Raw genomic sequence first — 13,800 nt, 5'->3', positions numbered from 1 at the left:
TATGGGATGCATATCATAGGCATTCTCCTGAAAACAACAGCAACTGAATGTCAAATTTTAAAACATTGATCAGGACATGCCTGCTAATTGGAGAGACGACTCTTCAACTGTTACTCTACTTTTATTCTATTTGATTTCTTTTGTTCAATGTTTAACGGTTACTGGAGGTATGGTTTCCATGAGGATATCTTCCTAAAGGTTTAGCTGCGTTTTTTAAACCCTACACTGATCTTCGAAATGAATAAATTAAATTTTAGTCTTGTGGACACTCAGTTTATTGGAAGTTTGAATACGTGCCCGCGACTGAGGCAATGAGATACTGCTCAGGTTTGTATTAAGATTACTAATCCTTTATTTGAAAAAATAATGTCTCGAAAAGCGTTTAAACATTAATCGAAACTGGCATTATATTGCTCTATGAGGGTACTGGTAATGTAAATTTGTCCTATACTGGCTTTTTTTTTTTTTTTTTTGATTATTTTTGTTGTCCAGAAAAGTCCTCATCACTTGACGATAGATAAACCATCTTCACTTTCAAAAGGTCTCAACGAGTTCCTTGAATCAGAATGTTCCAAACTGCCACAGATATGTCCACTCTGTCACGAAAGCCCAATATTTGTACTGTCCATCCATATTTTGTTGTAATGACGTTGGTCTTCCAAAGGCAACATTTTCACACTGCAAATGAGGGTTGATCTAAATGCAGCGTCATCACTACCCTGAAAGTTAGTTTAGTGTCACTGCCATCCCATTATACACACCGTAATAGCAACCTGACTTGCACCGAGTTGCAATTCAAACTGAAGATTTAAATTGTACAAATTATCTCGATAAATTGACATAGTCCACCCTGTATATAAAATAATCAAGTAGCGTCGATGGATAATATATCTATACTGCAATCAGTAGCAATGAATATGTATGCTATGCTGATGACTGATGCAATACCAGTAATGCTGGGGCTATTGGATAAAACTTACCAATTCCGTTTCAACAAATAAATTGGGCTTGGCTCTTAATTTAAACGTTGAGATTGTATTTATTTAATTTCTTTTTCATAAATAAGTTTCTCTCTCGTATTATTGCAGAGTTATTTTCTCTACGAGCTCTCCACCCACCTCTGCTGTTTCCAAATCAGTCCCATGGATGACGATGGAACGTGTTTCTGCAGTAACTGAAGTCTGTACACAAGTTGTTGTTGCTCTGGAGGTTTAATGGCACATCAGCTGCTAAGGCTATAATGTGCCTATTCACTTATTATATTAAGACATGAGTTTTCTCTAAATCAAAAGAAAATCAGAAATAATTGAAAAGCCCAGTTTGCCTGAGAAAGTCAAAAAATTCAGAAATATTTGCCTTATCACCAATCAGGTTTTCAAGAGTAATTGGTTTATGTAGATTAACCAGTGAGATCAAGGATGAAGTTCTCGCTTGTTTATAATAGGGGCAGCCAATAAGAATATGTTTTACAGTCAAATTGTTAGAACAATGTGTACATTGTGGTGGATCATCTCCTCTCAGTAAATGAAGGTGGGTCAGATGTGTATGTCCTATTCTTGCCCTTGAGAGGACTACTTCTTCTCGTCTCGATGTACGGACACTGGAGCGCCAAATTTTCGGGTCTTGTTTAAACTGAAAGAGTTTATTATTAGTCTGGGAGTGCCACAGGGCTGTCCATTGTGATAGGCAAGCAGCATGAATGGTTAGTGCATAATCTGATGCTGGAACAGGGATGTTGGTTACATCTAAGGTAGTTGGATTTTTTGCAGCTTTATCGGCCAGTTCATTTCCTAAAATACCGGAATGTGCTGGAATCCAGCAAAAAGTGACCTGTTGATTGGGTTCTTTAATTTGCAGTAATAAGCTTCTGATTTCATCTAGAACAGGGTGAACTTTATCTGAGGAATTACATAACGACATGATTGAGCTGAGGGAATCAGTGTAAATGACAGATTTTAAGGAAGAGTTAAAATGAAGATTTTCTAAAGCTAGTTTTATTGCGTATAATTCAGCAGAAAATATACTAAATTCTGACGGAAGGGAAGCTGATACAATTGTATTTGGAAACACTGCAGCTGCTCCAACATTTGAATTAGATTTAGAGCCATCTGTATAAATTGGAGAGAAATCAGAATATCTTTCAATGTGAACTGCGTGAATTTGGTTGATATTTGCTGCTTGCAAGGAATTCTTTCTCCATTGACAGAGGTAAGTGTCACAGATTGGAAGAGGAGGAGGAGTCCATGGAGGTTGAGTATAAGTTGCTACCTGCTTTACGGAATGGATGGAAATATTCCAAACTTGCACAAGTTCAAGAAGGCGAAGACCAGCTGGTTTTACTATGCTAGGTTTGTTTCTGTATAGGGTTTCTAACGGTGGGTTAAAAAGGTATGACCGAATGGGATGAGAAGCACAGCTTTGTATCTTGACAGCATATTTGAGTAACAGTGTTTTCCTGCGTAAAGTTAGTGGGGGCTCATGAGCATCAATGTAGAGACTATGTGCTGGCGACGTTCTGAATGCACCAGTTGCAATTCTCAAAGCACTGTGCTGAATGGGATCAAGCCAGCGTAATGCACTCTTTCTGGCAGAATCATAGATTGGAGCACCGTAATCGAGACGAGATCTGATTAATGCCCTGTATAACCGAAGAAGTGTGGTACGATCTGCACCCCATGTTTGGGCAGATAAAGCTCTGAGTATGTTTAACTTTTTTAGACATGAAGTCCGTACATTTTTAATATGATCTAGGAAATTTAACTTATTGTCAAGGGTTAATCCTAGAAATCGGATGTTGCTGGTGACCGGGACAAAGATGTTAGAAATTTGAAGTTCAGGATCTGGATGAAGTTTGCGTTGTCTACAGAAATGGATGGCAACTGTTTTCTGTTGTGAGAGCCGATAGCCGTTGAGGCTCGCCCATTGTTGAATTTTATTAAGTGATATCTGAAGCTGTCTTTCAATAGACCTCATGTTTTGAGAATGACAAGAGATGGAAAGGTCATCTGCATAAAGGTAAGTCTCAACTGTATTTGGAAGCTGCTTAGTAATACAATCTATTCTCAGGGCAAAAAGTGTGGCACTCAGTACTGATCCCTGTGGAACACCTTCTTCCTGGATGAAAGTTGGGGAAAGGGCATGTTGATATCGAACTTGAAATGTTCTTGTATGTAGAAAGTTCTGAATGAATATAGGAAGATTGCCTCGTAGTCCGAGAAGGTAAAGATCACTAAGTATACCATACCGCCAGGTGGTATCAAAAGCCTTCTCTATGTCTATTGAAACCATTACTAGATGTTCATGTTTGACAAAAGCATTACGGATGGCAAATTCGGCCTTGACCATAAGATCTAAGCATGATCTGTTTTGGCGAAAGCCATATTGACAATGGCTCATTAGATGTTCCGACTCAATGATCCAGACGAGTCTTCTGTGGATAATTTTCTCAAGGATTTTACTGAGGCAGCTTGAGAGAGATATGGGTCTATAGCTATTTGGGTTTGATGGACCTTTTCCAGGCTTCAGGAATGCCAAAATTGTAGAGTGATGCCAAGATGCTGGATAAACATTTTCTAAAAATATGCGATTGTAAAAGACCAGGAGGCAGCGCAGAGCTTTGTCATCAAGATGTTGTAGCATGACATAATAAATTCCATCTGGTCCAGCAGCACCATTGCGAGCTGTTCTAATGACATGTAAAAGTTCAGAATATTGCAGAGGTTTGTTATATGGGAGAGGACGGGTAGTTTGAAAATGAATAGCATGCTTTTCTTTAGTGATTTTAATTCTTTGGAAAGAGGTAGTATAGGCTGACGTTGCTGAGATTTCTGCAAAAGTATTGGCTAAAGCATTAGCTATATCTACAGGATTAGAGAGATCTTTTCCATTCCAGGAGAGGATTGGAGAAGGTATGGTAGGAAACTTACCAGACAGCTGTCTAATTTTTTTCCATATTATTTTGGGATCGGTATTTCTGTGAAAAGTGGATGCAAAACGGGTCCAGGATTCTTTCTTTGCCTGTTTTTGTATGAAGCGTGCTTTTGCCCTTAATGTCTTATAATTAATGAGATTGACTGTGCTCGGACATTTCCGAAACAAATTCCAGGCTTTATTTTTTGCTCTCTTTGCTGTGGTGCATTTGTCATTCCACCAGTAATTATAATGCTTTCGGCCCGGCGGATTTGATATTGGTATTGTGTCTTTAGCCACATTTAGAAGATGCGACGTGATGTAATCTGTCACATCATCAATGTGCTGGAGGCGGATTTTTTCCTCATCGAGGTCAATTGATGATTGAAATTTTGCCCAGTCTGCTCGGACAAATTTCCACTTTCTGCAGGGTTGAATTGAAGGAGTCTTTGCTTTTAGAAAGTTGCATACTATTGGGAAGTGGTCACTGCCCATGGGATCGTTTATTACATACCACTCTATGGCTGGGACTAGTACTGGTGAACAAATTGAGAGATCTATTGCTGAGGTGTGTCCTGTTGGAAGCTGTACGTGTGTCGGTGCACCTGTATTGAGTATAGTGAGATTTAGTGCATCCAAAAAACTTTCAATTAGTCGGCCTCGTCTATCCAATTTAGGAGAGCCCCATAATGGGTGGTGCCCGTTAAAGTCCCCTAATATACAGAGAGGTGGAGGTACCTGTATAAAGAGGTCTTCAAGATCTTTTAAAGAGTTAGTACAGTTTGGCGGTAGGTATATTGAGACTAGTGTTATTGCACTATGGAGAATTATACGAACAGCAACAGCTTCTATATTAGTTTGGAGTGGGATATGTTTAGTTGGGATCTTTGAATTTACTAAGATTGCCACACCACCATGGGCAGCGCTAGCGGTATTTCGATCTCTTCGATAAATGCAATAGTTCTTTATCGAAGGAGAAATTTGTGTGGTTAGGTAAGTTTCCTGTAAACAAAAGGCAACCGGAGAATATTGATTAATTAGGTATTGAATATCGTCTGTGTTTGAACGAAAGCCTCTGCAATTCCATTGTAAGATGCTGTGGTTCATTTTGGTTTAGATGAGGACGATTCATCTGACTGTTTTTTGTTTGAGGAGGATTTTTTTCGGTCTCTTTTCGGGAAGGTAGGGCGACCGGTATCCATAGTATCGTTTGCGTGAAGTTCTAGTATTGGTTCTTCATGATCTGGGTTTACATCTACTTCCATACTACCAGTGGATGATTCAGGTTTATTGTTGTGTTTAGTAGTTTTCAGTTTTTTCTTTGTCATGCGGGACTGTCCGAGTCTCAACTGGGATACTGATTGGAGTGTTGGTCGATTCAGTGGTTTTAATTTGATGTGTGTCTTTGACAGGGCTTGATAATGTGTTTTTAACCCAGTTAGATAGAGATGTGCAGGGAGGTATGGATACATCTGTTTGAGCTGCTGTTGAATTAAAGCTTCGAGTGTGAGCTGCATATGAACGACTGGGCATGGTCGACATAACCTGTCTGCGTGCCTCAGGGTACGTGACTTTGTGCTCTATTTTATATTTTTGGATTTTCTTCCCCGTTTTCCACATTTCACAAGATTTGGAAAAGGCTGGGTGACTTTCTTTGCAGTTTGGACAAATGGGACTTGAGGCTGAACAGTCTGTTTGTGTATGCTCCTTGGAACCACAAATTGGACAAATGGCATCACCTCTACATGCTTGTTGCGAATGTCCATATTTTTGGCATTTAAAGCAACGTAGAGGATTAGGTATGTAAGGCCGTATTCGGCAGTTTAAATAGCCAGCTTTTACTGAGGATGGCAAATCTGGGGTGCTGAATGTTAAAATTATGGATCGGGTTGGAACAAGATTTCCATCTTTTTTGGTTTTTATACGTTTTGCACTAATTACTTTTTGATTGCCCAGTTCCTGTACTAGTTCCTCTTCAGATACTGTAATCAGGTCCCACTCTGTGATGACACCTTTTGACGAGTTTAACGTATTGTGGGGAGTTACAGATACGGGTAGCCCAGCAAAGGTTGTTGTTTTAAGCAGCCATTCTGAATGTTTTGAGGAAGCTGTTTCGATTAGTAGGTCTCCGGACTGCAGACGTTTAACCATTTTCGGCGTACCAGCAATGGATTCCAAAAATCTTTGGATGACAAATGGTGACAATTTGCCAACAGGCTGGTTGGAGAGCGAATGTATTACAAGGAAGTTTGGCATCTCATTGCTCTGCACTTCTCTTCGGAGCCTTTTTGGTTGGTTTAGGTCATCATCATTTGGTATGTCTGGCCTTGAATTTGAAGGCTCTAGTGGTGGATAGTCATTTATATCCATCGTTACTCCTTTTCGCCCTGGAGGATAACTTTTCCCCCAGGTTACCGGCCCCGCCACGGGGAGGCAGGAGCAGTGCCGCTCGGAGGCCAAGCGGTTGAAGTGTTAGTTAATTAGTAAAAATATAAATTGAGGAAAATGTAAAGAAAGGTGTATTTCCTTCCTGTGTTCTACTTGTTACTTTTCAAGTATAGAACTGTTTTTTAAAGTAAAACTGTTTATAGAAATGTGAACGTAAAATATAATTTCAATCACTTATCAAGAACACTTTATAAATCGCAAGAATATAGCTTGGCCTCGAAATACGCTTGGCACCCGGGGCCTGTACACAAGTTGAAGATGTTCTCTTTGGAAAGCTGCTCACGTAGTTTCTAGGGTTTTATCTTTGCCTGCAGGCGACCACCCTCGGGTAGTTTAACTTCCTACAACTTATCTCGCAATGTTTTATTTCGCGACTTAAGTTGTTTCTGAATGCTATTTTTTGTTGCGTCGGTGGAGTCGGAGCACAGAACACGTAGAAGATGCAACGCTGGGGATTGGGGCAGCATCAGACAAGCGAAGCGAAGAAGAATGCCTTCTGGCGGTGGAGAAAAACTTTACTGTCCTCTGCCGGTTGGATTATAGCGAGCTATTCAAGATGATTTGAGATCACAGAAATTAATCCGGTGGAAATTAGCTCGTGTCTTCTGAGGGGCGGTTCTGTTTCGTACTTCTGAACTGTTTAAAAGCCTGAATTTTTAATTGTCATAATTTGAATCCAATACCCTTAGTCTGGGTTAGTTTGAAAATTATATTTATTTCTAGTAGGCCATTTTACCAATCTGCATGGCAGGAGAGATGGTAAAGTTTTAATATCATCGAATTATTCGTGATATCAAAAGATATCTCGCATTAAATCTCCATTATGTGGCTTGCGCTAAAGTGTACACAAGTTATTAGATATAATCACATGGGATTCTCATATTTAAATGACCCCCGAATAATTTAATTTAATATTTTCTTTAAGAACTCTCGGGATATCTTAATTCGTTTATTTGGTTTGTTTTAAATTGAATTTTCCAATCTGGGATTTACACACACACCGAGCGTCATGAATTTGAGACTTCGCCAATGAAGGGTGGCTGACCTAATAAACTTATTTCTGCAGCAGCAATGCGAGTTCAATGCTAGGAAATATTCTTATCGAAATACAGGAATTTGAATGCCAGTGAGTTCAAGTCTCGCTCTGGAAGTACCCAATTTTATGCTAGATAATCTATTAACTCTAATGTCAAAGAAGATAAAAGATCTCAGTGACTTAGCAAAGAGAAATGGGACTCAAGTTCACATTCTGCCGATATGCATAAAATCCATTAGAGGTCAAGGATAGAAAACATAGAGATGGATATATCAAATGCACCGAACAAACTGATCTGTTCATTTGTCTCAACTTTTACAAAACTTTCACGCTTTTTAATGATGGCGAACTTCATGCAATACATGTCAAATACTATTATCCAATTAAAGCTAATTTCTTGCAGATAAACAAAGCAACAAAATCACATAAATGAAACCAAATTTTGTTTTAAACAACTTTTAACGGATAAGTTCTGCAATAGTGAATTTGCACGAACTGACAAGTTATTTTAACTAAATATGTCTTTAAGATTAGTATGCGAATGATCTCTTTATTTTGCTTCTAGTTTTTCTACTAAAAGCAGTGTTCGATATTGTTACTGTTCTCTGGTTTTCTTTTAATTCTTTTAATTGAATGTGTAATCATAAACAATGTGTGCGTGTGGTCAGTCAGTGGCCATTAACGAGAGTTCTTGTGCTTCCATCTAGTGGCGTATTTTGGAACTTACGGCACATAGAATAGGAATTCTAATGAAAATTAAATGAAGGATTAAGAAGTATAAATATTCTTTAGTGAGCGTTAACATTAATCGTGCGGATTGCTACGACGCAGAACTTCAAGACAAGCAACGCTGAGTGTACTTTTAGAATACGATTTAATTTTTATTAGCCGACCGGGCTAGCCGAGTGGGTAAAGTACCTGCCCGGCAACCCAAAGGTCGCGGGTTCGATTCTCGCCTCGGGCTTGGATCAAAGTACTGCAAAAACCTTGGGAGGTGCAATATGGCCACAGAAGCCGATGCGCCAACAACTACCAAATCAAAAAAAAAAAAAAAAAAATTTTTATTAAATCGTATTCTAAAATAAATAAGTGCAAATAAGTAAATAAGTGCATAAATATACTAGTTCATAGTTTACAATTTACTAAAATTATTTTTCTTAAAGGAAGAACTTTGAATTCATATTTTTATTTTTTGCACAATTTATTTTTGTTACAGTCCACTTCAGTTTGAAGGATGCTCTTCAAGATGGTCTTGGGAATAGAGTGGTTTCTCATATTTGTTAAAAACTTTCATGATGTAGAAACATGAAAGGAGGATGTACGATCTTGAAATTCCAGTTCGTATTCTCGTAAGCTTATGAGAATATTGAACGATCTCTTTCCGGTGTACTGCATCCTTGCAGAGCTTTTCTGCGCGGAAAAGCTCTGGGAGGTTGCAGTTTGTATTTTATTTGCATTTTTTATTATACAAACTATCCGCAGTTTGTATTTTATTTGCATTTATATTGTATTTTCCGGGAAGAATCTCAGTTCCAGTAATCCATGCGCAGTTCTTTGGCAAAGGCTCCAGAACAGCGCATGAGTACTTTGCGAGAACACCACTTCGGACTTCTTTTCAATACTTATTACTAATTTAAGACGTTGTGGTAAGATTCAATCTTAATCATCAATCGTTGCCAGTCAGTCTGTTCAATAATCAAGTAACAGAAGTGAAAAAAAAAAAGCGTCTGCTTCAGATAGCTCCCTCTAACCAAAAGATAAATAATGATGGTTATTAATTAATTCTGACAATACCTAAAACTTGAAATTCAGAGGAAGGAATGCGACCTTCTAGGATAAAGAGTATGAAATGATCTTTTGATGACTGATTTAAAACTCCAGTAATCGAAGGAAAAGCTTGAGAACTTTCAGCCATTAATATGTCGTCAGAATAAGGGGCCGCAATCTTTGCTAACTACATGGATCTCTGAATTATTTCCTTTCTGATACCACAAATGATTCCAATTCCGGTGGCGCCATCTTTTGGTAGAAGGTTCATAATAGTAAGAATGTTACAACAGATTGCTTAGCAATGCAGCCAGAATTGTGTCCAATGATTGGAACTTGAAGAAACACTAAATATAATAAATTAAAAATAATAAACGCAATCATATTTTGGTTGGGTCTCTGTCTATAATATCATAAACTCTGTTATCGATTCTCCATCTCTTCTTGAACAAATACCTTCCAGTATACCCAGCTTGAATTCTCGTTATAAAATTAATTTCTCACTGCCTCGTACTCAATACTTACTTGGTAGTGTTCAGTTTCCTTCATGTATTGGATAATCAAATATTGATTTTGATGATATAAGGACAGCCAACCTTTGAGTGTAGCCAAAACAGAAGAATGGATAAATGTTTGAGTCATCTACATCGATACTGATCACTCCAATCTCAATTTACGAATGATCTCTCGACCCCTTAGAGAAACCTTCCCAATTCTTACTCTTCAACTTAATTCTATTTCTTATGACAAATGTGCTTAGTGCCAAATTAAGGTGGTGCTACTGTAAAAGCTATAGTGACCTAGTTTCAGTTGTCACTGCACTACTCTTAGTATAAATGTAGTGCAATGATATTGTAGTACCCGAGTGGTCAGCGCAAGAGTGCATCAGTACAGGCGCCTTGAGTGACCGGTGTTTAAGCCCATAACTGCTAAATACGGTGCTGTTTTTTTGTATTCTTATGAACTCCTTTGATCGTGTGGTCGTCCCAGAGTATAAACAGAAAATTTATTTAGTTATTTCTACTTTAACAATCTTAAAAACTGAATGCGATTAAATTCATAATCAAGACCACACGTGCTGTAAGTCTGGATTCGATCCTGGGCAGTGGTCGTTAATTAAATCATTCACACATCAGACCCACCGACCTTTCTCTCCATCTTCATTAGCGTCAGGCTTAAGTCTCATCCCTCTCCACACCCACCGCGATGTCACGTATTTACTGCGCAAAGTAACCGGACATCGCTAACAAAGCCCTCAAAGTTAAGTGCACGTGCCTGCCTCACACGAACAGTTGTGATGACTGTTTCGCAAACTGTCTGCACGGATGACAGTGTGCTCAGTATTAATGAAGGAAAGCTGGAAGTGTTTTGGTCGATACGTGCTCATTACAGGGCTGCTTCTGTGTAGGTGTTTCTAACTTAAAAATACCATAAAGAATTCCGAAGACCTGGTTAAGCAAAGTTGGGAACAGACTTGAACCACTGCTCGTGACAAAACTATGATTGCCCAACTTTAAGGTAGCGCCTCTGTTCATATGGACGAAAATAGAATTCCAGCTACACGATGACTTTAATTTTTGTTTCGGGAATTTCCGCCTTAATTTGACACACGAATGAGAGGTGGATACACCACCTACCTACCTACGTAGTCCTTAAAATATATAGGTGCAATGCCAAGCGACTTTCAACACTTCACACAGAGCAGAAAGTTTTTAAATATTATTTTTTCCCTTTATTAGCATGCATTAACTTTTAATAATTAATACACTCATACCAGGACTCTCATATCGCACCCGGATACGGCCCTTCTAAAGATAGATGCATTTGACAATGACCAGCCACATTTTGAAAAGTCATACTTGACAAGCACGTGATGCGAATTATTATTTAAATGAAATCAAACACTGCGCACTGTTTGGCGTTGATTTGTTAGAGAGGTTTGTCCCTCACATCCAAGAACAATTTCCTCTGACTATATAAGCTTCTCAAAAGCTCTCGTTGTTAATTTAATCTGATATTATTTTGCGTGCGTTTATACGATATAATTACAATTCCGTTACATTTAATAAGAAGTTAATTCAAGTCTCTGTTTGCTGAAGACCGTTGTCTTCATTTGAATTTCATCATCAGCTGTTCATTTGCCACACGTTCTTGCGTTGTTACTTTCTTAATAGTTAGCTTCGTGATGTGGAGGCGAATAATAAACTTGAGACAACTACATTGCATTCCCTACAATTATTTGGAGTGAAATAGCTAGCTTTGGAAGCAGCCATTCATATTCCAGTAATTATCAGGTAATAACCACGAAGTTTTGTTAATCAGACAGAGTTCTTTAACTTCCACACTTTTGAAATGTCTGAAGAGATTACAGAAACAATATTATTGCAAGCCATAATCAAATAAACGCTGAAACAGGTGGAACTAAATGTCCCTACTGTTCTATTTGGAGTGATTGGAACTTGTAGTTCCAACCCTATTTAAAAATGGTTCCTAGGACATACAAAATATTCATATTATTCTTGAACGTTATTAAGATTCTGCAGACAGCGTGAAGTTCTTCTGTCCTGTATACTACCCTCTTACTTGCTTTATAGAGGTCAGGTGATGCATTGTACAGACAATTCTTTCCCTTGCCAAGATTCTCGTATGAAGATGACCAAGTGACAATGGGAGGAATGCTAACCATCGGGAATGTACTTAAGTATCTAGGGATATGATGACTATAAAATCTTTTGCAATAAATAGCGAAGAACAAAACAGAATATTTTCTATAATCGAATCTACTGGACGATGGATACACTGCACTGCTCGACAAAATGAACACGTAGAAAACGTGGCGTAACTCGTGCAGATTGCGATGAAGCGGAACAAAATGTCAATTACAGAAGTCGATACAAGATGCTCGAAAATGTAGTCGTATGACATCATAAGGCGTATGATCTCTCCAAAGGCTAAACAGGCCTGACAACGGTGAACCATGCTCGACTCAATATAAGGGTATCTATAAGATTCTGTGGCAACTAATCCCAACCTTCCACCGGCACAGACCTTAGCTCACCAAGTGACCGAGGAGTTAGCCGTGAGCGTGCAATGCGACGCCCATGGGCGTCCCACACATGTTCGATCGGATTTAAGTCTGTGATTGACCATGGCAGTCGTTGGATATCTTCAGTTTCAAGATATTCCTCCATCACTTGAGCTGTATGTGTAGCGTCCTTGTCCTGCATGAATTACCAATCGCACCCTTAAAAAGTCGCACATAGGGTTCAAGGATCTGTTCTCGGTACCTCTATGCAGTTGCGGTACCATATCAAAAATCATGAAGAGGAGTGCGGCCGTTGATCATTATTCCAACCCGTGAGGGTTGGAATAATGATCAGATTCTAGATGAAATAACGTCTAGAATCTGTTTGTAGGGTAAAAAGGGACTCATCAGAGAACAGAACCGTATCTGATTTGTCAGGGCTCCAAGTCACATGTTCATGGTACTAGTTTCGACGAACTCTATGGTGGTTTTGGACTAACTGGATACAAACTATTGGCGTCCTTGTGTAGAGTCCGCTTGGAAATGTTTTCACCTGTGGCCGCAGCAACTCCAAGAGACAGTTGATGATAGGACATTGTACGGTTCTGTCTTGCTGTGAGAGCCAGATAGCGGCCTGTTCTGGTTGGTGTAGCCCTCAGGCGACCTTGGCCAACTCTTCTTGTAATGGTTCCTCCTGAAACTGCTTTCGACATTCTGTAACACATCAAGCCAACGTGCCATTTCCCCCTACGGGCTTCAAGCCGTCCAACTGCCCGACATCTCAAAGAATCATCTAAACGACAATGACTTGCTGTCCCGAGCACTGGAGATGTGGCTATCCCAGTGAGCAAGCCAAAAAAACGGGAATGAAGCCATGTGGTCATAACCTGTGTTTTTATAGGCATGGATAATTTGTATAATGTGCGACTCTATAAAGAGGTGATCGATTTCTATTGGATTCTCGGAATGTGCATTCCAAGAATGCCTATTATATCGAATATTCAACCTTCGGCGGCTCTGTTCACAATAAAATATTCATGAAAAACAACTTTTCTGTTATTTCTGTGAAGAAGTGTAGATCTGTCACGCGTAAGGCGGGGTAGACGTAAAAGGCAGCTGACTATGCCTATGGGAGAATCGATACAGCGCCATTAAAGAACATATTCTGCCCTCATCTTCTTTTGCATGGAGTCTTGAGGTTTCAAAGAGCAGTTTAAGTTACTTATTCTAAATAAACATGATTTGGATGGCTACTTACAGCTGACGAGAAACTGCCCTTATAACCTCCTCGTAGGTCATCATTGGATCTCTTTCAGAAAGTCCATGTTTCCAGAGTAGTTTCTCGCAGGCAGGTGATGCAAGTGAAATCTATTCCATCCATCTTGGGGGGATTGATGTCACATACACGACTTCGTGTCCGACGATGCGATCTAAACAGGAATGAGAGTGGACGCTTTTTCCTTCCCTTTCCTCGCAAACAGGTGCGTGCCGAGCATTTATCCTCTCCTGTCTTGGTACTCACCATTGGACAGTGGGACGGCAGTCATGCGTCATTAGCCTTGCGTGCCACGTGGCCAAGTCGATCACCAGAGCAACCTTATTGAGCGATGGCGCG

The 13,800-nt window shown here is 39.4% G+C and overlaps 1 protein-coding gene across 1 annotated transcript in view; it reads right to left on the bottom strand.

The window, feature by feature from the left end:
* Positions 1–13,571, bottom strand: part of LOC150083078 (uncharacterized) — a 305,874-nt gene extending 292,303 nt beyond the window's left edge. Inside the window, exon 1 of the mRNA XM_090377773.1 lies at positions 13,444–13,571. Within this exon, the coding sequence (XP_090233899.1) occupies positions 13,444–13,487 (44 nt within the window). The 5' untranslated portion in view covers positions 13,488–13,571. The remainder of the gene's footprint in view (positions 1–13,443) is intronic.
* Positions 13,572–13,800: the final 229 nt, after the last annotated feature.

This window comes from Mastigoproctus giganteus, chromosome 7 (assembly GCF_048544385.1).
Source record: "Mastigoproctus giganteus isolate SK-2022 chromosome 7, ASM4854438v1, whole genome shotgun sequence".
Lineage (NCBI taxonomy): Eukaryota > Metazoa > Arthropoda > Arachnida > Uropygi > Thelyphonidae > Mastigoproctus > Mastigoproctus giganteus.
The sequence above is the reverse complement of the archived record's forward strand: the minus strand, read 5'-3'. Positions and strand labels throughout refer to the sequence as shown.